General features: G+C 40.5%; 1 protein-coding gene across 3 annotated transcripts in view; it reads left to right on the forward strand.

The window, feature by feature from the left end:
* Positions 1–23,560, forward strand: part of PARD3B (par-3 family cell polarity regulator beta) — a 2,025,707-nt gene that overhangs the window by 722,762 nt on the left and 1,279,385 nt on the right. For all 3 annotated transcript variants that reach the window (XM_082260765.1, XM_082260766.1, XM_082260767.1), the window contains exon 13: positions 21,469–21,550. In XM_082260765.1, the coding sequence (XP_082116891.1) occupies positions 21,469–21,550 (82 nt within the window). The remainder of the gene's footprint in view (positions 1–21,468; positions 21,551–23,560) is intronic.

A 23,560-nucleotide genomic window follows, 5' to 3' on the forward strand; every position in this document is an offset into this window, starting at 1 on the left:
ACTATGGTCTCCATTTATTGAAAACATATATATTTATATATACCTGTATATGAAAATTGGAGGCTGTGGACAACGGGTGGAGGCCATCCCAAAGTGGAAATATGAGATGTCTCAAGCTAGAAAAGATTATTAAATTACTGCATAGCTGTATCATTCACCACTGGAATTCCATGGCATGCCGAGATGTAATATTGTTAGCCAGCAAGAGGAGACTCCATAAGTCTCTCCAACATGGTCTCCGCATGTTGGATGGCGGACGTGTATGCGGAGGCCATGTTGGAGAGACTTAGGTGGCAGCGTGTATGTGGAGGCCATTTGGAGAGACTTATGGAATCTCCTTTTGCTGGCTAACAATATTAGATGGGAACTGATCATGGACCAGAGTGCTCTTAGATTAGGTAAGTTTACACATCTCTCCTTTACAGAAAAGTTATGCTATATCTAGCATGCTATAGAGCAGGTTTAAGCTTATATAGTGAAAGGATGGACTTCTACTTTAAGCTTATATATAGATATAAAGTGCCTTGCGAAAGTTTTCGCCCCCCTTGAACTTTGCGAACTTTTGCCACATTTCAGGCTTCAAACAAAGATATAAAACTGTAATTTTTTGTGAAGAATCAACAACAAGTGGGACACAATCATGAAGTGGAACAAAATTTATTGAATATTTCAAACTTTTTTAACAAATAAAAAACTGAAAAATTGGGCGTGCAAAATTATTCAGCCCCTTAAGTTAATACTTTGTAGCGCCACCTTTTGCTGCAATTACAGCTGTAAGTCGCTTGGGGTATGTCTCTATCAGTTTTTCACATCGAGAGACTGAAATTTTTGCCCATTCCTCCTTGCAAAACAGCTCGAGCTCAGTGAGGTTGGATGGAGAGTGTTTGTGAACAGCAGTTTGCAGTTCTTTCCACAGATTCTTGATTGGATTCAGTTCTGGACTTTGACTTGGCCATTCTAACACCTGGATATGTTTATTTGTGAACCATTCCATTGTAGATTTTGCTTTATGTTTTGGATCATTGTCTTGTTGGAAGACAAATCTCCGTCCCAGTCTCAGGTCTTTTGCAGACTCCATCAGGTTTTCTTCCAGAATGGTCCTGTATTTGGCTCCATCCATCTTCCCATCAATTTTAACCATCTTCCCTGTCCCTGGTGAAGAAAAGCAGGCCCAAACCATGATGCTGCCACCACCATGTTTGACAGTGGGGATGGTGTGTTCAGGGTGATGAGCTGTGTTGCATTTACACCAAACATAACGTTTTGCATTGTTGCCAAAAAGTTTGATTTTGGTTTCATCTGACCAGAGCACCTTCTTCCACATGTTTGGTGTGTCTCCCAGGTGACTTGTGGCAAACTTTAAACAACACTTTTTATGGATATCTTTAAGAAATGGCTTTCTTCTTGCCACTCTCCCATAAAGGCCAGATTTGTGCAGTATACAACTGATTGTTGTCCTATAGACAGAGTCTCCTACCTCAGCTGTAGATTTCTGCAGTTCATCCAGAGTGATCATGGGCCTCGTGGCTGCTTCTCTGATCAGTCTTCTCCTTGTATGAGCTGAAAGTTTAGAGGGACGGCCAGGTCTTCGTAGATTTGCAGTGGTCTGATACTCCTTCCATTTCAATATTATCGCTTGCACAGTGCTCCTTGGGATGTTTAAAGCTTGGGAAATCTTTTTGTATCCAAATCCGGCTTTAAACTTCTCCACAACAGTATCTCGGACCTGACCGGTGTGTTCCTTGTTCTTCATGATGCGCTCTGCGCTTTACACGGACCTCTGAGACTATCACAGTGCAGGTGCATTTATACGGAGACTTGATTACACACAGGTGGATTCTATTTATCATCATTAGTCATTTAGGTCAACATTGGATCATTCAGAGATCCTCACTGAACTTCTGGAGAGAGTTTGCTGCACTGAAAGTAAAGGGGCTGAATAATTTTGCACACCCAATTTTTCAGTTTTTTATTTGTTAAAAAAGTTTGAAATATCCAATAAATTTCGTTCCACTTCATGATTGTGTCCCACTTGTTGATTCTTCACAAAAAATTACAGTTTTATATCTTTATGTTTGAAGCTTGAATGTGGCAAAAGGTTGCAAAGTTCAAAGGGGCCGAATACTTTCGCAAGGCACTGTGTGTATATATATATATATATATATATATATATATATATATATTTTTTTTTTTGTAATTACACAGCTTTTAGCCACTTGCCGACCGCCCGCAAGTACATTTACTGCGGCTGTCAGCCCCTCCTGGGCAAAGCAACGTAGTACTACGTCCCTCACCCAGGAGCCTGTAGGGGGCGAGCACACGCCGCCAGAGGCGCGCTCCCGCCCCCGTTCATTCACGGCCATCCCTGCGCGAGTGATCAGCAGCTCCGATGTCCGCCGGTCACTCGCGATCTCCCGCTGGAGAGGGAGAAAGGAGGGTGGCTAATGTAAACAAACCACCTGTCATTCTCCCTGGTGTAACAGCAGAGATCATACGATTCTGCTATGTAGGATCGTATGTCTCTGTGGTTACATCAAAAGCAACGCCCCTTGGCAGTTAGAAGCACGCCCCTAGGGACACACTTAACCCCTGGATCTCTAATAAAGTTAACCCCTTCACTGCCAGTGTATTTTTACAGTAACAGTGCATATGTATAGCACTGATTACTGTAGAAATGTCACTGGTAACCCCAAAAGTGTCAAAAATGTCAGTCAAGGGTCCGATCTGTCTGCCGCAATGTCGCAGTACCGCAAAAAAAATCGCAGATCGCCGCCATTACGCGTTAAAAAAACAACAAAAATGACAAACAATTTTCCCTTTGTTAGTAAACGCGATAACTTTTGCGCAAACCAATCAAAATACGCTTTTTGCGATTTTTTTTTTTACCAAACATAGGTAGCATAAAACAAATTGGCCGAAAATGTTAAAAAATTTTGATTTTTACATTTTTTTGGGGGGAATTTCATATAAAAAATGTGAAAAATATTGCTATTTTTGCAAAATTTACGCTCTTTTTTTGTTTATAGCGCATGATCAAAAAATCGCACAGGTGATCAAATACCACCAAAAGAAAGCTCTGTTTGTGGGAAAAAAAGGACGCCAAATTCGTTTAGATACAGCGTCGCACGTCTGCGCAATTGTCCGTTAAAATCACGCAGTGCCGAATCGCAAAATACCCCCTGGTCAGGAAGGAGGTAAAATCTTCCGGGGCTTAAGTGGTTAAGATAAAAATTTAAAAAGTAAAAAAAAAAGTCTGAATGAATTGATGATATATGTGGTTTTAAAAGTATGCATAAAAAGTGAAGTGTAGCAACACTGCCTTTTTGCAGGGCTTTACAAATTATGGCTAACATAGTGTGCTAAAAGCTGTGCCTCAGCATCAAGGGGAAACCAACATTTTTTAGTATAGAGCAAGCGATACAAATTTACAGTTTCCTGCTTTTAATTTGTGGTTGGTTTTAGTCATATATAACAGCCAGTTCCACGTGAATTAATAGAGAAGGAGGAGTTGGTACACCCCTGGAGACAGAAAGCCAATAAATCATTCAGATTCCACATCAGCCTTGGTGATTTCAGTGCCACGGTCCACCAAATCGAAGAGCCTTACTTAAATAGTCAACATATATTTTTTCTGCATGAATCATGACTATGAATGCAATATAAATGGCATTCAAATGCAATCTCCCAGTGCATGTATAATGAAGCTGAGATTGAATCAAACCCATTTTAAACAGAAATTATTTTTTTTTTTTATGTAGTGTGCTTGGATGTTCAATTGAAATTCCATTTGAAAATGAGACTTTGTCTCTGCCCCCCCCCCCACCCCACGCATAAGAAAAAAAAAAAAAACTGTCTTTTTAATGCATACTATCACTGGATGAACTGAATATCTTTAAACAATCCATTATCTTTTTATTGGCTTAGACACTAATGGAAGATTCCATGACAGCTATGTTTTACAAGCTGAATACTTTAATTAGGCTGGTTGCTGATCAGATGTTAGGATATTGATTTTGACATTTATTAGAGGGGCTGAGTGGAATTTTTTTTAAACTTTTGTTATGTATTTTAAATGTATAAATCCCCACAATGATTTCCATACAAAAACAGTTAATTGTTGTTGATATATTGAAAATTATATGTCTAAAGTAGTGACATCACCTGTTAAATACTTTTTGTCATTGGCGCATACACCCACCAGCCACCTTATTAGATACACCTTGCTAGTATCGGGTTGGACCCCCTTTTGCCTTCAGAACTGCCTTAATTCTATGTGGCATAGATTCAACAAGGTGTTGGAAACATTCCTCAGAGATTTTGGTCCATATTGACATGAAAGCATCACGCTGCTGCAGATTTGTCAGCTGCACATCCATGATGCCAATCTCCCATTCCACCACATCCCTCCCATTCCACCACATCCCAAAGGTGCTCACTTGGATTGAAATCTGGTGACTGTGGAGGCCATTGGAGTATAGTGGACTTGTTGTCATGTTCAAGAAACCAGTTTGAGAGGATTTGAGCTTTGTGAGATGGTGCATTATCCTGCTGGAAGGAGCCATCAGAAGGTGGGTACACTGTATTCATAAAGGGAAGGACATGGTCAGCAACAATACTCAGGTAGGCCGTGGTATTTAAACAATACTCAATTGGTACTAAGGGGCCCAAAGTGTGCTAAGAAAATATCCCCCACACCATTATATGACCACCAGCCTGACCAGTTGACACAAGGCAAGATGGATCCATGCTTTCACGTTGTGTATGCCAAATTCTGATTCTACCATCTGAATGTTGCAGCTGAAATCGAGACTCATCAGACCAGGCAACGTATTTCCAGTCTTCTATTGTCCAACTTTGGTGAGCCTGTGCCAATTGTAGCCTCAGTTTCATAGCTGACAGGAGTGGCACCAGTGTGGTCTTCTGCTGCTGTAGCCCATCTGCTTCAAGGTCCAATGTGTTGTGCATTCAGAGATGACATTCTGCATACCTTAGTGGTTATTTGAGTCACTGTTGCCTTTCTATCATCTTGAACCAGTCTGCCCATTCCCCCTCTGACATCAACAAGGCATTTTTGTCCACACAACTGCAGCTCACTGGATATTTTCTCTCCTTCAGGCCAGTCTCTGTAAATCCTAGAGATGGTTGTGCGTGAAAATCCCTGCTGAGTAGCAGTTTTTGAAATATTCAGACAAGCCCCCTCTGGCACCAACAACCATGTCGCATTCGAAGTCACTTAAATCCCCTTTCTTTCCCATTCTGATGCTCGGTTTTAACTTCAGCAATCGTCTTCATCATGTCGAGATGCATTGAGTTGCTGCCATTTGATTGGCTGATTAGTAATTTGTGTTACCAAGCAACTGAACAGGTGTACCTAATAAAGTGGCCAAGGAGTACACATGTGTAGAATTTAGCCTAGAAAACAAATGTCAGTTTAAGTTCAAACAAGCGTGTCCTCCTACCTACCACTTTTTGACATCCCATATATATATATATATATATATATATATATTACAATACTAGTATATCTAAAGTCCAAAACTCGTTTTTCTTTAAGAGTAACCTATTACCAGCTTTTTGAGCCATCTGTGTCTCTTAAAGAAAATTCCCTTTCACCTTCTGTCCTGAAGGGTCTGTAGGAAGTGAGAAGGTATCTTTCCAATGTGTTGTGTTATAAATTTGATACTTTTAAATTAATAATTGTGTACAGTTGTCCTTCTTGGTACCGGTAAAGTCCGACATTTTTTCAGTATTTTTTCCTTTTTCTTTAGTTTTATGCTTTTTCAAGCGTTTTTGAGCATTTTTGGGCACTTAGGCGTTTTTTTACTGCTCAAAAGCTCCTCTCACAAACGCATGTTTGGTAGTTTTTTTTTTTCTGCCTTTAAGAGCATATGCCTGCAAAAACTCCTGAAAAATCCATATTGTGCATGGACACATTGGCTAAACATGGAGGGGAGTTTCCAGGCAAAAGAAATAAGAGCTCAAAAAAGCTCAAAAGCCTGTATGAGTCACTTCTTTGAACTGCAGTGTGCATGAGCCCTAAGAGTCTGGTCATGACGGTACTTACACACTGATGCATTTCCTGTTAGAAAAAGCCATTGTGAAATGTGCCACCACCCACATTGCTTTCAGTGGGAAATTTATTTTATATTTATTTTCTTGATATTGTGATCAAAAATATTCTTTCATCTAACTTCTAGCAAACCAAATTAGAATAATACTAGAAATGATTTAGGAAGCCCACATAAGCTATTCTGTATGTTACAAAAATCATTGGTGGATTTTGCCATTTTAATTAATTTACTGTATGTTTGGCTGCTGAAAACATTGTGCCTGGTGCACACAATTAGAATATAGCACAAAAAATACCGCTTGTGATCGTATGATAATCTGATCATTAGTACACCGCTTTCAAAAAGCCGAAAAAAAAAATGATACCAAATTGTATGATTTTATGATACCAAATCGTATGATTTTGGGTTGATCAGCACAGTATTCATTCGAAAAAAATCGGAAGACCAACACCTTGCATACTCAATTGCGAAGTTGTATTCTGACGTACAAAAATTTCCGTAACTTTAGTAACCTCTTCATTTTCGATATGAGACTAGCGTACAAAAAAACGGACAATGACATGGGCGATATTCTGATTGTGTGTACGAGGCTTTAGGGGGTATTTTTATACAGCCGTCAAACATTCACATTTGGTTAATCACTAAATATGGTGCTATGTGTATTTTGTGAAAAAGGAAAAACTTTACATGGTAGCATACATTTCATTTATTGGTTTACATTTTCTATTATAAATACTGCTTTTAAAACTATAATCAACACCCAAAGATTTAATTTAAATGATTAGCGGAGTGATTGAAGTATTTGTTTTTCTAAATATACTTTTTCTATACAGTATTTTGTGACTTCTGTATTTTTATTCTCTTATATTCCAAGGCCTTAACCACTTGACCTCCAGAATATTTACCCTCCTTCATGAGCAGGCCACTTTTTGCGATATGGCACTGTGTTACTTTAACTGACAGTTGTGTAGTCATGCAAAGCTGTACCTAAATAAAATTTGCCATTTTTATCCTACAAATAGAGCTTTCTTTAGGGGGTATTTGATCACCACTGCATTTTTTTTGTTACTATAAACAAAAAGGCCAACAATTTTGAAAAAAAAAAAAAAACAATATTTTTTACTTTCTGCTATAAAACATATCCAATAAAAACATTGAAAAAATTAAATGTCTTCATAAATGTAGGCCAATATGTATTCTGCTACTTTTTGGTAAAAAAAAAAAAAAAAGTATATAATTACAGCAACATTTTAGCATCTACAAACTATGAGAAACATACTCAATTTTTATTTATTTATTTTTTAATACTAGTAATGGCCGCAATCAGTGACTTTGTGGAATTGTGATATTGTGACAACCAATTAGACACTAACTGACACTTTTGACTCTTTGCAGGAACCAGTGACACTAATACAGTGATCAGTGCTAAAAATATGCACTGTCTCTGTATTAATGAAACTGGCTGGAAAGGGGTCAAACATCTAGGACGGTCAATGGGTTATAAGTGTGTCTAGCCAGTATTTGTGTTTACTATGTGTGCTGATTTTACTAGGGGAAGAGATGGATTTGAGTCCCTGCTTTGCAGGAACACAGAATCCACCCCTTCCCCCTGTTAGAATGGACCTCTGCCTTGTTTACATAGGCAAAGCTCAATTTTGAGACGATTGCATCGAAAAATCACAGCAGAAGGTTTATTTCTATCACATATATGTACGTGATCCGGTGCACAGCTGCCACCCTATAGCCATAAAACTGAAATAGGGTGGTCAGTAAGTGGTTATTTATTTATTTATTTTTTTCACTTCTGTTGTTATTGCTTTGATGATATCTCTTTCACTATATAGACTGCATAAGATGACAATGCCATATTGTGGATTCAGCTGTCATTTATTACAAAACTAACAATATAAAAGAAAATGAATGTGCTTTGTGTGTAGAGAACCATCAATAAGCCTTGTGGATAGATAACCTGATAATGATTGCTACTGTACTGAGCTGAGAACTCCATTAAATTACACTTGCAGTGTCCATCTTTATTTGTAATGATTATATTGCATGCATTATGCAGTTACCTGTACTGTTTTATTAAGTTTGCCCCAAAATATGGTGCCATTAAGTTAATAATTGATCGGTTGGTTCTAACTGCTAAATATAATATATAAGCATATAATAACTATGGTGGAGTATTAAAAATATTTCTGACATAGGATGGTATTTTTGTTTTTGCTGTTGGTTGTCCTTTTCTAAATCATATTTATTATATATACTTTTTGATTATAGCTAAATGTATATTCTGCTACAGTCTTAAGCCCTTTTCTGACTCTGAACCATGTGATTTCTGGCTTGGGTATAAAGGAGAATACTGCCTGGATGCAAAGGAGAGTACTGCAAACTGTCCAGATCAACATTACGGAGTCCAGCTGAGCTAGCTGTTGCATGGACAGATTAGACCAGGGATCTTCAAACTACGGCCCTCCAGCTGTTGTGGAACTACACATCCCATGAGGCATTGTAAAACTCTGACATTCACAGGCAAGACTAGGCATGATGGGAATTGTAGTTCCTGAACAACTGGAGGGCCATAGTTTGAAGACCCCTGGATAAGACCATCAAGTGTATCATTCTGCAGTGGGATGGTGTCTTGCTAAGTTAAAACCTAGTGCACATGGGCTGAGACCGGGCTGCATCGGCTGGTTCAATAGAAATTGGCCAACATTCGACCTGTGTGTACAGCAGCTGGTTCAACAGAGGCATGACCGAAAAAGTTTTGCCGACCGACATCCAGTCAGCGCGCTCAGCCAATGGCTGGGCAATCTGACCAGTGTGTTCTGGCGTGGGGGTGGGGGTCGTCTTTTGTCAGAACACTTTAGCTCAGCAGGGAGATTGCTGTACTAACATCAGATCATCATTATGGCAGCTCTTCCAGAGCTCTTCAGTTTTTTTTTGTTTTTTTTATTCAGCCCGCTGGTGAGTGCGTACCAGGGTTAAGGCTCTGTTGCCTAAATGTTTTATTTTTATGTTTTTATTTTCTTTCCATAGAGGAGCTAGATACAGTAGACAGTGAAAAGTAAAATATAAATCAACGCAACCAAATCCAAATAAAGTGACTGAAATCAGTACCAAAAAATGAATGCACTGAGAAGAACCATGTGTATAAGAGCAGATGCTATTAATTAAATCAAATTAATATCAAAACAGTGCTGCACCACTTGAATAAATGAATAGAATGTAAATACAAATGTGCATATCAAAATTTTTTGATATATCTAAAAAATAGTGATACCATACAAATTTTATACAAAAGTGTCAATATAAGAATACAGTAAAAAAGTCCCACAACTGTGCAAAAAGGACATGTGCAGATGCAAACTAAAGTGCCAGTGCTCTTGCAATTAATCCTGTGTCAGTGCTCTCCTTCACCAATGGGATGGATGGCCGCTCACCTCAAGTTCTGACCCCTGTTTCTGCAGTGGATCAGAACTGACTGTCACCCTCCAGGGATAAAATCCTATTGCCAATATGCAAATAACGTCAGGATTATGCCGATCCTTATGCCACTTGTTTTGGTGTTGTATCGTTTTATACCCCTATGTGGATGAGTATATCGTGGAAGAGTCCCCAAGTGTTACTTGCCTTCACCCTATAGCCTCAGTCCAACATGTTTTGGTTGATTTTATTTAGCTAAATAAAATCAACCAAAATATGTTGGACTGAGGCTGTAGGAGAAGTCAAGTAACACTTTGGGACTTTTCCACGATATACTCATCCACGTAGGGGTAAAAAATGATACAACACCAAAACAAGTGGCATAAGGATCAGCATCATCCTGACCATTATTTGCATATCGGCAATAGGATTTTAGCCCTGGAAGGGGACAGTCCGTTCTGACCCACTGGTGAAACAGGGGTCAGAACTTGAGTGGCATAAGGATCGGCACCATCCTGACCATTATTTGCATTATTTATTCTATTGATGCTCTAAATGCAGAGAAGTAAATATAAATACATTTTCAATCGAGCATAGAACTAAAAGTAAACCAGATTTACTATTAACTATTATTGGCTGTTGTTGAGGTATTCCCATAACAGGAAAAAAGGATGCATGTTTTTAATGTAAGGATCACACCTTTTGTATTGCAGTGGTATACAGTACATTTTAAAGAGTTGCTCAATGCAAACATGATAAACAATGACATGACACCACCTAGAGTATTACAACATTCACTGTTAGAACTGTTAGGCATCAAAATGTATCTAAATCCCCCAAAAAATAATAATATTTTTTGGCAGCTTACCAGTCCTTAGATGTGGTGACTGCTTTCATTTTATTTTTTTGGACTAAGAGCATTTTCAGCAAGTACAGAAAATATTTGTTGACCTTGCCCGAAAAGCAATGTACTTGTTGCTTCCTGTGGACTGAAAAAAAAAAAAAAAACACAACAAAACAGTGGCCTCTTGCTTTTGGTAACTGCTATTTTCATCTTTCAACCATGTAGTGGCGATGAACAAAGGTAGAAAGGTAATTGTAGCCATGAAGGGACAGAATAGTTATTTGCAGGATTATTAGGTAACAAAAAGGGGAAAAAAACGTAAAAAAGAAAACTAATGCAGCAATCTCAATTAAGAACTTATATGTTGCAATATTTTACATTTTTGTTCTTGTGTTTAGATATGCTTTACATAAAATGTATCCAGATATTTAAAAATAATCATAGTAATTATATAAATTTGAAGTAGGGGATGACAATTCGAGTTAAATGACCTGACCTAACTAACACTCTGCCTGTTGTTGGTGGAAACTGGGTACACTCTGAATTTCGTAACAAATGGTATATATTACATCAAATAGAAATCCACATTATTTAGGGGGAAGTGAGCGGAACACTCACCTTGCAAATGTTGTTATTTATTCTCTGGAAAAGTGCAGAATATAAAAAGGATGAGAAAGGCCTTTGGACTTTTAATGTGTAGTCATACATTCACAAAGCAAAATAGTGATGTAAAAGGATTTTTAAATTACTGAACTCACACACATATTGTGGCACTATATAATTAGATACTTGAAGGCCTTTTAAAAAAAAAAAAAAATCTCCTCAGTCAATTCTTTGACAATAGGCCCAAACATTGATGGTCTCATTTCCACAAGCCTGTGATACCACACCTTTCTCTGACCCCCCCCCCCCCCCTCATTGTACTGCTCAGAATATCTGGTTCTAATCCTTATATCATTATGTATACTACTTTCCCTTCAGCACAGTTGTCTATCACCGACTCCGTGTTCATGAACATGCTTCCACTGGCACCCTTCAGTTGCATCGCCATGAAAATTTCCCTCAGTTCTGCTGGCAGACCCCCTCAGGGAAGCCAGCGCCTGATTTCTCCACTCCAGGTCACTGGCACTATATGCCCCACTAATCAAGGTGGCTAGCTTTTTAACTTGGACCCCCCTTTTCTCCACAGGACTCCCTGGCCTACAGCCCTCAGACTCAGCCCTGAGCCTTGATATATCTTTACCCTTCATATCAGGATCAAGGATCACTGGCTCACCTGCTTTTCTAGAAATATGGTCTTCTGATTGTGCATCTTTAAAAGTATTGGTCCTGACACCAGTCAACTGCTTTGCAAATCTAGTGATAGGAAAGGACACATTGCCCCTGCCCTCAGTACCCCCTTTATGTGCTTCTCTTTTTCCAGATGTGGTCTGTAAATACCTTGGCATTTGTCTGCCCATCTCACCAACCACATTTATTATGTAACTGTTTTTCAGAATCCCTGACAATAGTTGGGCACATTCCAACTCATAGGTTGGGTGCTCTTCCTTCTCTAGGTACACCGATCGTGCCCCCTCATACTCTGTAATCTATCCTGTGTGATAGTTCTCACCTTGTGTGATGATAAGGAAACCATGTTCTAGAAATTTTTCCTATCCATCCTGCAACTTCTGTTGGACTCACAGGACACCTAGCCCTTTCTTACATGGCAAGCCTTTGTTAGACCTTTCACTGCACACTCCTTGTGCAGGCCCTTTTGTAAGAAGATGTTGTTCTTTGGGGCTGTTGCAACTTGCTGTGCCCCTCTGGAGCCTTCCTTATATGTTCTTGCCAATTCAGAGCCCTCTCCCTTGTGCTAAAAGAGACCTTTTTAGTGGCCTTTGTAAAATTAAAAATGTCTGCTGTCCATTACCCTTAACTGCAGTAGTTCTGCTTTGGGTCACCCTGCATTCTACCTTTTTTTAAGCTACATATAGGAACAAAGGTTGTTGGAAGCCACTCCTCATTCTTTCTCTGGGGCTTTACCCGCTTCCTTAGTAAAGTCATCCTCTCTTCCTCTTTCCAGCTTTGAAGACATGTCAAACACTTACCATATGTCTTATTGATGGGGTTAGCATGGTCATCTACAGCTACCTCCTATGTATTACCTCACCAACTGGTTGCTCTTCTACTTCTCACAGGGTGGTCCCTCTAGGGGATTTATCCCACTCCCAGCTGCCTGTTCCTTTGTTCACATTTTTAAAATCTTTTCATGAAAGTTGTTTGAGCATCTGATGCCTCATGCCTTGGCTATAGGGTGCTTCTGAAGTTGTCTGTTTATTCAGGTCCGTTGACTCTTCTTGTTGTTCCTGTAATTATGTTGTTAAAAATTAGGCTGTTGTGTTGCACACCCCTCAATCTGTTGCTAGGGGTTGTCCCATGATCTAAGAATTGATTCCTGTGTCTTGTACTGTACTATTAAGATAATAGGTATTTCAAAGTACCTGTAAATTCCATATCTGGAACCATAGACCCCCCTTTTTCTCTGTGATACTCTTACTGCTTCCTAACACTTGAGGGGGTGCTGTTCCCAGCAAAGCTTTTGCAGTGTCCAGTCATCTGAAGGTAGCAGCATATAACCCATTGATTATTAACCACTTGACCTCCAGAAGATTTACCTCCCTTCATTAACCAGGCCATTTTTTTGCTTTTTGGCACCGTGTTACTTTAACTAACCGTTGCACGGTCATGCAATGCTGTACACAAATGAAATGTATATCATTTTTTCCCACAAATAGATATTTCTTTTGGTGGTATTTGATCATCACTGTTTTTTTTTTTTTTTTTTTTTTTTTTTTTTTTGCGCTAATAAATGAAAAAGACCGAAAATGTAAAAAAAAAAAACAATATTTTTTTAATCTCTGCTATAAAACATATCCAATAAAACATTTTAAAACATCAAATGTCTTCATAAATTAGACCATTATGGATTTTGTTACATATTTTTGGTAACATAAATCCCAATAAGCGTATATTGATTGGTTTACTCGAACGTTATAGCATCTACAAACTATAGTATATATACTAGAATTTTTTTTATCCTAGTACTAGTGCTGATCAGTGACTTATAGCAGGACTGGGATAGTGTGGTGGCCTGTCTGACCCAATTGACACTTTGTGGGAATCAGTGACACTAATACAGTGATCCCTGCTAAAACTACTGTTCTAATGACACTGTCTGGAAAGGTGTAATGACTAGGACGATCAAACAGTTAAATGTGTGCCTAACAGTGCATGGTGTGTTTACTGTGAGGTGCTTTTACTAAGGGACGTGCCGTTTTTTATTCACTCCTTTGCAAGGAAACAAAAACCGGCACATCCCCACTGACAGGACAGAGCTCTGTATTGTTTACATTGTCAATCAGCAGGTGCCAGTCAATAATTGTCTTCCTCCTCACCAATCAGCAGGTGCCGGAGGACAATTATTGACTGGCACCTGCTGATTGACTTCTGCTATGACTAATCACAGCGCAGCCAGTGCACGTGCATGCCCCCTACCTGGAGGTGCTAGATCATGTACTAGATACTTGATCCAGCCCAGGAGAGCCACTCTGCTGCCATACTTATATGTGAGGTGGTTGGCAAGTGGTTAATCAACTCCTGTGTCCTTTACTGCACTCCAGGATATGGAATTTACAGTTACATTAAAATTCCTATTTCTTGTTTTACATGCAGACACATGAATGCCATAGCACTATCTGTTACTGGCATCTTGTATGTGTAATCGAGAAATTATGACAATTAAACTGCCAACCACAAGAACTGGAAATGGCTGCTATGTGTGGCCTTAAGGCTGATCTACTTTTGGGGAGAACATATTGAATTTAGATTTGGGAAAAAGGAGCTCAGCTGTGTTGGCAACTGGTCTTGGTTGCGTTTTTAAGATGATGCTGTAGGCTCTGTTTCCAGATGGAAAGGATTGATAAAGGTTTCTGGTTTGTCAGATATTCTGTTATACTGTACATCATTGTGAGTTATGTCAATAGATGAGAGGGTGGTATAAATGATAGTTATATCAATAAATAAGAGGTTGGTAAAAAAAATAAAATAAAAAAAACCTGCCAGTTCTATATTCATGGAATACTTGAAGTTGTAGATCAATAGCATTAAGTTTGTTTCAAACACAATGGACTTTATTTTTCGCAAATCCAGTCTTTGTTTCTGTATTAATTTGCTTCAAAACAACTGGCATGAGGCATCCTGAATAGTGTGAGAACCTATTAAATATTTATTAATGCCACACCTCTGTTGGGGGAGAAAATGTATCAGTGTTACCTTGGCATCCACCTGACAAAAAGATTTTTAATACAGAAATGTTGGCTTTTGGAAAAGTATGTCCATATACAGTATAGTATGTACCTAATACTTATGCCCCATACACACGTGCAGATTATCTGCAGACTTTTGTCTGCAGACTTACCAAAACCATATAATATGAGGTCAAACCTAAACACTTTCAATTTGTATGCAATCCGGCAGGCCCTTGCACTACATAGAAAAGGTAAGTCTGCAGACAAAAGTCTGCAGATAATCTGCACGTGTGTACGGGGCATTAGTCTGGGCTCATTTTGCATGAATTGCTGCATCAAAGTGGTGTGGCATGGAGGTGATCAGCCTGTGGCACCGCTAAGGTGTTAAAGAAGCCCAGGTTTCTTTGATAATGGCTTTGAACTCATCTGCAATGTTAGGCCTGTTGTCATCTTCCTTTTGACAATACCACACAGATTCACTATGGGGTTTGGGTCCGGCAAGTTTTCTGGCCATTTAAGCACAGTGAAACCCTGATCATTAAACCAGGTATTGGTACTTTTGACAGTGTGGGCAGGTGCCAAGTCATGCTGAGAAATGAAATCGGCATCTCCATAAAGCTGGTCAGCAGAGGGAAGCATGAAGTGCTCTAGAATTTCCTGGTAGAGGGTTGCGCTGACTTTGGACTTGAGAAAACAGAGTGGACCAACACCAGCAGATGACATGGCTCCCCAAATCATCAAGGACTGTGGAAAATGTTGCATTTCATTTGGAAGTCAAGTTCGGAGTCTGGAGGAAGAGTGGAGAGGCACGGTATTCAAGTTGCATGAGGTCCAGTGTGAAGTTTCCACAGTCAATGATGATTTGCGGAGCCATGGCATCTGCTGTGTGGGTATTAAGTCCAAAGTTGACCTGGGCTTCCATACAACCTCAACAGTGCCAGAGGCTGATCACCTCCATGCCATGCCACATTAATGCAGTAATTCATGCAGAAGGGGCACTGAAAAAATCTTTTTTTCTCTAGCGCTCATTGACAGACGTAGTCCTCGGTGATACACCACCTTCGGGTTATGTTGCCTCCACAGGAGCAGGACTAGACAGGAAATTAAAAAGCTCTGGCCACACCCTAGGGGCAGTCCCAGAGGGTATATCCTCTCTCTCTCTGCCTCAGCAAATCAGTTATTTTCTGTCTAGTTAGGAGTAAGGACCTAGATACCTTGCTGGGATCTTAGGTCCTGGCAAGAATTTTTTTTCTTAAAGGATTTTTAGACAGCTTTTTTTCTCCAGTGTTCCTGTGAGATCTTCAAGCAAGAAAGCTGAACTGGGCGACGGGCTGGATGTTGAGATCCGGTGGTCACCCCAGTTCAGCCTACGAGCGCGTGCAGGCCATAGCTCCGCGCTGGGTCGGCCGCGACAAAGTCCCATTAAAAGGACTGAACCCGCGAGTTAAACGTCTCGCTGAAACGCCAAAGACCATGAGTCACGGCGTCCGTATCGGTCGACAGCCCTCCCGCCCCGATGGAGAGGGGTACTGTCAGGAGTTGGTGCCCGCCTGGTTCCGGTATGGTGAGTAGTATGTTCCCCCTTTTTCCCTGACGGGTTTTGTGGTGAACGCGGGCCCCTCTCTGTATGGTAAGAAAGAGTCCTTTCTATCCTATAACATGTCACAAATCCTCCTACTTTGAGTGTGATTTTATGTGTGCAAAAGCCAGGAGGCTTGGTTTGGGAGCTAACAATCTATTGTATACATGTTTAAAAGATGTAATCTGTGGCATTCTGGGAATCTTATGGGTTAAGTATAAGCTACCTACCAGTCAGAAGCCACGGACATATAGACTGCCTTCCAAATCAGATCTCCAGCTATTAGCAGGCCTCCCGAACGGCCATGCGGTCCGCCAGGGCCGGTACCGCCAACCACGCCATATCCCCATGCAGAGAGAGTGTTGTGTGCCCTGCAGCACACCGCTATTCAGTATAGGCCGCCGCCATTTTTTTTGCTGGATCGCACGAGCCGCCATTTTGGCGTAGCCTCGTGTCTCCAGCATGGGGGCGGCCATGTTTGAGGTGATCCTACACCTCGTGGAGCTTGGGGGAGGCGCCGGAAGGCGTGCAGAGGGGCGGAGCCGCCTCCTTTCTTCCTGGGCAGCCAGCCAAAAGACTTCCTGTTTGTCAAGACAGCCCTGTAAGCTGTTGCAGTTTAACTCTGAGCATCAAGTGGTGAGCCTGGGGGTCTAGCTCTCTCTCTCTCGATCGATAGGGATCCCTAGCAGGTAACACTAAGGGGCTTTTTGTGGCGCTGGGGGTCAGAAAAAGAAAAAAAAAAAAAAAAAAAGTTTTTTTCTTTACTTTTGAATTATATTATCCAGGAAGCAACTGGAGTTATTATGGACCCTGCCACACATATTCCTCCACCTGTTTCCCTCGAGGGGGCCTCGGGACCCGCCGGTGCACAGAGTATAGAGTCATTTACAGCAATTTTGGAGTCTATGGTGGCTCGGGTGGAGGCGGCCTGTCAGGGACGGGGGTCAAGGAAGCGACCCCCGCCTACCCCTATACTATCTGACACCTCTGACTCAGATTCAGAGATGGTCACTGCAGTTGCAGGTTCCTCTGCAAGGGCTGTTATCCCAGGTAAAGCCCCCTCAGACAGTGAGGAGGACGCTTCTTCTCTTGCTATAATTCAGGAAGAAGCATTGGTGGACGCACTAGTTGTGGCAGTACAAGAAACCTTAAAACTTGAGGCTTTACCGGCAGAGGCAACTGAAACAGAGAGGCCTTTTGGGACTAATAAGCCCATCAAGACGGCGAAGGCTTTTCCTGTACCTAAATGTTTTGGTAATCAGATTAAAGGAGAATGGGAGCATTCTAAACGTACCTTTACTATTTCCAAGCGTATTGCTAGACGCTATCTGTTTGAGGAATCCATCATTAAGAAATGGACGGTACCACCAGTCGTGGATCCGCCTATTTCCAGGCTGAATAAAGCCACGGTTATTCCAGTGGAGGACACTTCGTCCTTTAAGGATCCGGTGGATCGAAAGATAGAAGCAGAGTCCCGCACTATCTTTTCTCTGATAGGGTCAGCATTTAGACCAGTAATTGTTATTGGTCTAGTTTCCCAGACACTTACGGAATGGGCGAAAATGGTACGCCAAGATCTTAGGGGAAAAGATATTCCCCAGGAGACATCTGATTTGATGGAACAGATCATACAAGGGCTACGGTTTATCTGTGACGCAGCCTTGGACACTACTCCCTTGTTAGGGCATGCATCTAAGTTAGCAGTGATCCTCAGACGTGTGCTGTGGTTAAAATGCTGGTCAGCTGACCTAGGTTCCAAAAAGACCTTGACCAATCTCCCTTTTCAGGGGAATCGTCTATTTGGGGCCAACCTAGATGAAATCATTAAGGATGCCACTGGGCGAGCATCAACCACTACTACCGGTGCGATTCTTCCCTTCCAACATTTAAGTACCACAGGAAGCGGTAGTTACCGTTCCCTGAATAGATCTTTTCCTTTACCTTTTCCTAAGATTAGTCCCGATACCTCACAGGAATCGGATCTGATTGACCAGATAGGCCAAGTAGCCTCTAGTCGGGTGACTTCGGTCCCTGAGGTTCAACCAGAAAAGATCACCTTTCCTGATAACTATCAGGTATCTGATAAATGTGTGGAAACAGAAAACGACCAGACTTTCTCGGATGGTCGGGGCCAGATAGCTCTAGGGACGCCTGGTTCAGATCCAATCAGCGCCAGTGGTCCTAGAAATTCTAGGCTGGCCTCCTCAAGCCGGCCTGGCCGACTTGGACATGTTAGTCGCAGACGTTCCGTGGGAACTTCGTCTCAGGGAGTGTCTGTGGTCTCAAGGACCAATTTACCTTCGTGCTTTACAGTCGCTGGTTTTAATGGCCTGGCCATTGAGACCCAAGTACTGAAGGACAGAGGTTTGTCTACTTCAGTCATTCCTACCCTTATTAAAGCAAGGAAAGCGACTTCCAGCAAGGTCTATTATCACACATGGAAGACTTATATTGCGTGGTGCGAATCTTTAGGATTTCCTCCACGTACCTATTCGGTGTCTCGAATATTGGCCTTTTTGCAACAAGGGGTTGAGCAGAAGCTAGCCTTGAGCACCATCAAGGGTCAAGTTTCAGCATTAGCAATCTTCTTTCAGAAACCTTTAGCTACCAAATCCTTGGTGCGGAATTTCATCCAGGGGGTGCGGCACCTGGCTCCTCCAGTCCGCGCGCCCTTACCGCCCTGGGATCTTAATTTGGTTTTGTCGGTTCTACAGAAACCTCCCTTTGAAAACATCAGGGAGATTCCCTTGCTTACTTTATCCCAGAAGGTGGTCTTCTTGGTGGCTATTACTTCTGCTCGCAGGGTGTCAGAACTGGCTGCATTATCATGCCAGTCCCCATACCTAGTGATTCATAGGGATAAGGTAGTACTTCATCCTAAGCCATCTTTTCTTCCTAAGGTGGTTTCAGATTTTCATCTGAATGAAGATATTGTACTACCTTCCTTGTGTCCTCAGCCCAAGCATCATCGGGAACATGCGTTGCATTCCTTAGATGTGGTTCGGGCAATCAGGGTATACCTGAAAGCTACGGAATCATTCCGTAAGACGGATTCACTTTTTGTGATCACGGATGGCCCCAGAAAGGGTTTGCCTGCATCTGCCGCGACCATTGCCAAATGGATTAGACAAACGGTGGTACAGGCTTATTCTATTAAGGGTCAGAGTCCTCTGTTCCCTGTTAGGGCGCACTCCACTCGAGCGCTCAGTACTTCCTGGGCCTTTCGCCATCAGGCGTCAGTGGTCCAGGTATGTAAGGCGGCCACTTGGTCGTCGGTACATACCTTTACAAAATTCTATAAAATTGATGTGACGGCATCGGCGGATGCCTCATTTGGCCGCAAGGTTTTGCAGGCCGCAATTTGAGGAGACCGGTGGTCTACCTCGAGGGTTTTTTTCTGTTTGGAAAAAAAAAAAAAAAAAAGAAAATTTTTTTCTCTCTTTTGAGTCTCATCATTAAGGATGAGCATTGTAAACTTCTAGTTGGCACCGGTTGGGCCTTCTAGATTGGGATTTGATTTCATTTTCCCACCCCTCAGTTGTGATACTGCTCTGGGACGTCCCGAAGGTGGTGTATCACCGAGGACTACGTCTGTCAATGAGCGCTAGAGAAAAATGGATTTTTGTAAAATCTTACCGTAAAATCCTTTTCTCTTAGCTCATTGACAGACGTAGTCCCCGCCCCTCTATTTTTTTGAGTTGGGTTGGGTTAAAATCTCTAAAGACTGCTTTTTCACATAACTGATTTGCTGAGGCAGAGAGAGAGAGGATATACCCTCTGGGACTGCCCCTAGGGTGTGGCCAGAGCTTTTTAATTTCCTGTCTAGTCCTGCTCCTGTGGAGGCAACATAACCCGAAGGTGGTGTATCACCGAGGACTACGTCTGTCAATGAGCTAAGAGAAAAGGATTTTACGGTAAGATTTTACAAAAATCCATTTTTTTTTTTTTTGGTCTTATGTAATATTCTAATTTTCTGAGATACTAAAGTTTGGATTTTCACTAGCTGTAAGACATAATAATCACAATTAAAAAAAAAAGAAAGAACTGCTTGAAATATATCACTCTGTGTTTAACGCATCTTATAAAATATGAGATTCAGTATTTGAATTGAATTACCTTTTTGATGATATTCTAATTTTATGAGATCTACTTGTATGTGGTATAAGTCCCCTTTCATACAAGCATTATTTAGTGCATAGAGCCTTAATATATGAATTTCTATGGGGGCATAGTTTGCAAAAGTTCAGCGACTAGCATATTCGTTGGACATTGTCTAGAAATAAAAATCATGATATACTTGGAATATACAATAAGGTGTTTACCACCTACAGAATATGTGAAGTGTTTACTATATGGATGTGCATTTGTTGGACAGTCTGTAGATTTTTTTGAATAACCTGTTGATTTACATAGTTACATAGTTAGTCAGGTTGAAAAAAGACACAAGTCCATCTGGCTCAACCAATATTTATGAGCACACTCTTGGGCACACGGTTAGTTATGCTTGTTAACTTGGTTCCTTGCATTCAGAAGACATGGAATAACCATCGAATAATCAATGAATGTACTAATATTGTGCATATTATTGCAAAAACGTCCCTAAATATTCAGAAATGGTTGTGATTTGACTAAGGGCTCTTTCACACGGCCACTCCGTGTGAAAGCTCCGCTGCGGGACTTTTTTTTTTTTTTTTCACGGAGCGGATGACATTTGTGTCATCCGCTCCATAAGTCCGCATATCATCCCATCCGTTTGCGGATGATATGCGGACATAATGTAAGTCTATGGGCATTGCGGATGTCAGCGGGTGACACCGCTGACATCCAATTTTCCTTCCTTTCCGTTTTTTGAACGGATGAAAAAATAGGGTTCTGTTCTGTTCCAAAAAACGGAACAGAACTGAAAGGAAGAAAATCGGATGTCAGCGGATGGTTTTCCGCTGACATCCGCAACGCCATAGACTTACATTATGTCCGCAAATCATCCGCAAAAAAATAGGATGATTTGCGGACACACGGAGCGGCCGTGTGAAAGAGCCCTTAAGCAAATCCATGTAGGATCCTTTTACATGTACGTCTATTTATGTTTGTTTGTGCCAAGATATATGTGTACTTAAAATTTGTAACATTTATTTCATACAATTAGTAAGAACTGTGTAATAATTCAGCTAAATCATTGATATCTCTATTTCTGGGACATTTCTGTTTTTTGAACATCCTGTATGATTATGAATAATCTAATGGTCTATTTGATTGCAGGACTGGTCAGAGCCAGGCACTGTGCTTAAAGTTATCCAGGAGAACATTTCTGATCAAAATGGCTTTCAGTTCAAAAAGAAAGGTAATGTGGATTATTATTCTTTTATATAGGGAAAATATCTTTGTGTGTAGAGCAAAGTAGAACCACAACCAAAAAAAAAAAAAATAAAAAAAATATATATATATATATATAAATATTTTTTTTGTTTTTGTTTTTTCTGTGGACAAAGCTAAGGCATCATCAGAATTTCCTTCCCTGTTTGTCCTGGTTGCAATGGTCAATGGGCAAGAAGAGAGGAAAAGCCTCTCTAACGAGGACATGGGCAGCCTTAAAAACTTTCCTTAGCGCATGGGTAAGAGTCAGAAACCCAGGTTTAAATGGCTGCCTACAATACTCCATTTGCTCTCACAGGGACAGAAGTGGAAAGAGATTAATATCTGACAAAAGTTTATGACCCTTTACTAAAGTTTTTTTTTTTTTTTTTTTTAACTTGATAAATATTAAAACTTTAGAAGGAACATTCTTTTTGTGAAAATTGAGAATTTATATTTATAGTGCATTTTCAAAAATGATAAAGCAAAATGATGGTGTAGCTTGGGTATAAAATGGATTAATCACTATAATGTGTGTTCATTTTTACATTATGTTGATTTGGTTACCAACAATCCTTTATTCACCTGCTGATTTTGCAGATCAGAAGGGATATAAAAAAACAGAATCCTTACATTCTGCACATTCACAACCTTGATTATATTATTTGGATTATACATATGGTTATATGTAAACAACCTTCTTTACTTGTACAGAGAACCCAATATAAGTGTTGTATCATACAAATTTCGTAATATGTCTTTAAGGCCACCTTAGAAACAGTAATACTGTTTATTATATATAATATATATGATTCATTTTCACGTGCTAGCACTGCAAGAAAAAAAAAAAATGGTCAACTCATGTTGTGATTGATAAGCAGTCCTTCTGATGAGGGCAACTAATCGCAAAAGTACAAAGTAAATGCAGATTTTTTTTTTTTTGTTAGCTCTTAGGAGTTAATGTGCAATGAACTTCTGAAGGGGGAAGACAGTAGTGCACTGGCTGAAAAGTTTGTATTTTTTCACCAAGCAGTGTGGTTCTTCCAGGTTTGTGAGACAGCAGATTAAATAAACAAAGGGACAAAAAAAACAGTTTAAAAGAATAACATTATTGCAGCTGTTTGCAAATCCTCTAGCAGTCAAAGGTCCAAAACCAGCAAATGAAAATATATAAAATTCTCACCTGCATATTTTGTGTTTACTGAGCAAAAAGTTATCCACATGCTTATCTCATTGTTTAGCTTTATACCACAAACCAGATTGAGGTATTGAAATATTTAGAAAATGTTCACAGAATCTCTTTTAATGTATTTTTTTTTTTTATATGTAGTGAAGCAGGATAAAATATGACATTACAAGTACTAGTTCAGTCGTGCTTTGTCTTAAAAACTCAGAAGAAGCCATTCACTGTCAGGCTCACATGCAACAATTATCAGATTCGGTATCCCTTTAAATATTCAATCTGGAAATTCATCGTATATTTAGTGGCCATGCACAATGCACTTTGGGGTTGTAGATTTAAAGCAGAGTTCCAGTTGTTTTTGTTTGTACAAAAAGTGTAGCTACTGACTTTTATTAAACACACACACTCTCCTGCCCCAGGATCCAGCAATTTGGTCACCCAAACTATCCCTTCTTTCCATCTTCTGTCTCCATCTTCTGTCCCCGACATGGGCATTTCAACGATGGGCACCCCACTGTGACAGCTTGCAGCTTCACAGCAGGGTGTGCTCTGCGCATGCTTGAGTCCTACTGCATCTTCTGAATGGTCTGCCACTTTTCTGGGACCTGTCCTAGAAGACTGCAGGGAGGGAGGGGCCTAGGAAATCTGATCGGAAGTGGCTGTGGGTACCTGTCAAAACTAGGTACCATCCCCCGCCCCAAAAAAATGACATGCTAGGGGAGGAGTGCTTAAAGCGGAACTTCCCCTTTTGGGTGGAGCTCGGCTTTAAATAGATGCTGAATGTGATACATGTGAGCCTGATGAAGAGCATGGTGC

The sequence above is a fragment of the Pelophylax lessonae genome (assembly GCF_965119305.1).
Source record: "Pelophylax lessonae genome assembly, chromosome: 6".
In the NCBI taxonomy this organism is placed as follows: Eukaryota; Metazoa; Chordata; class Amphibia; order Anura; family Ranidae; genus Pelophylax; species Pelophylax lessonae.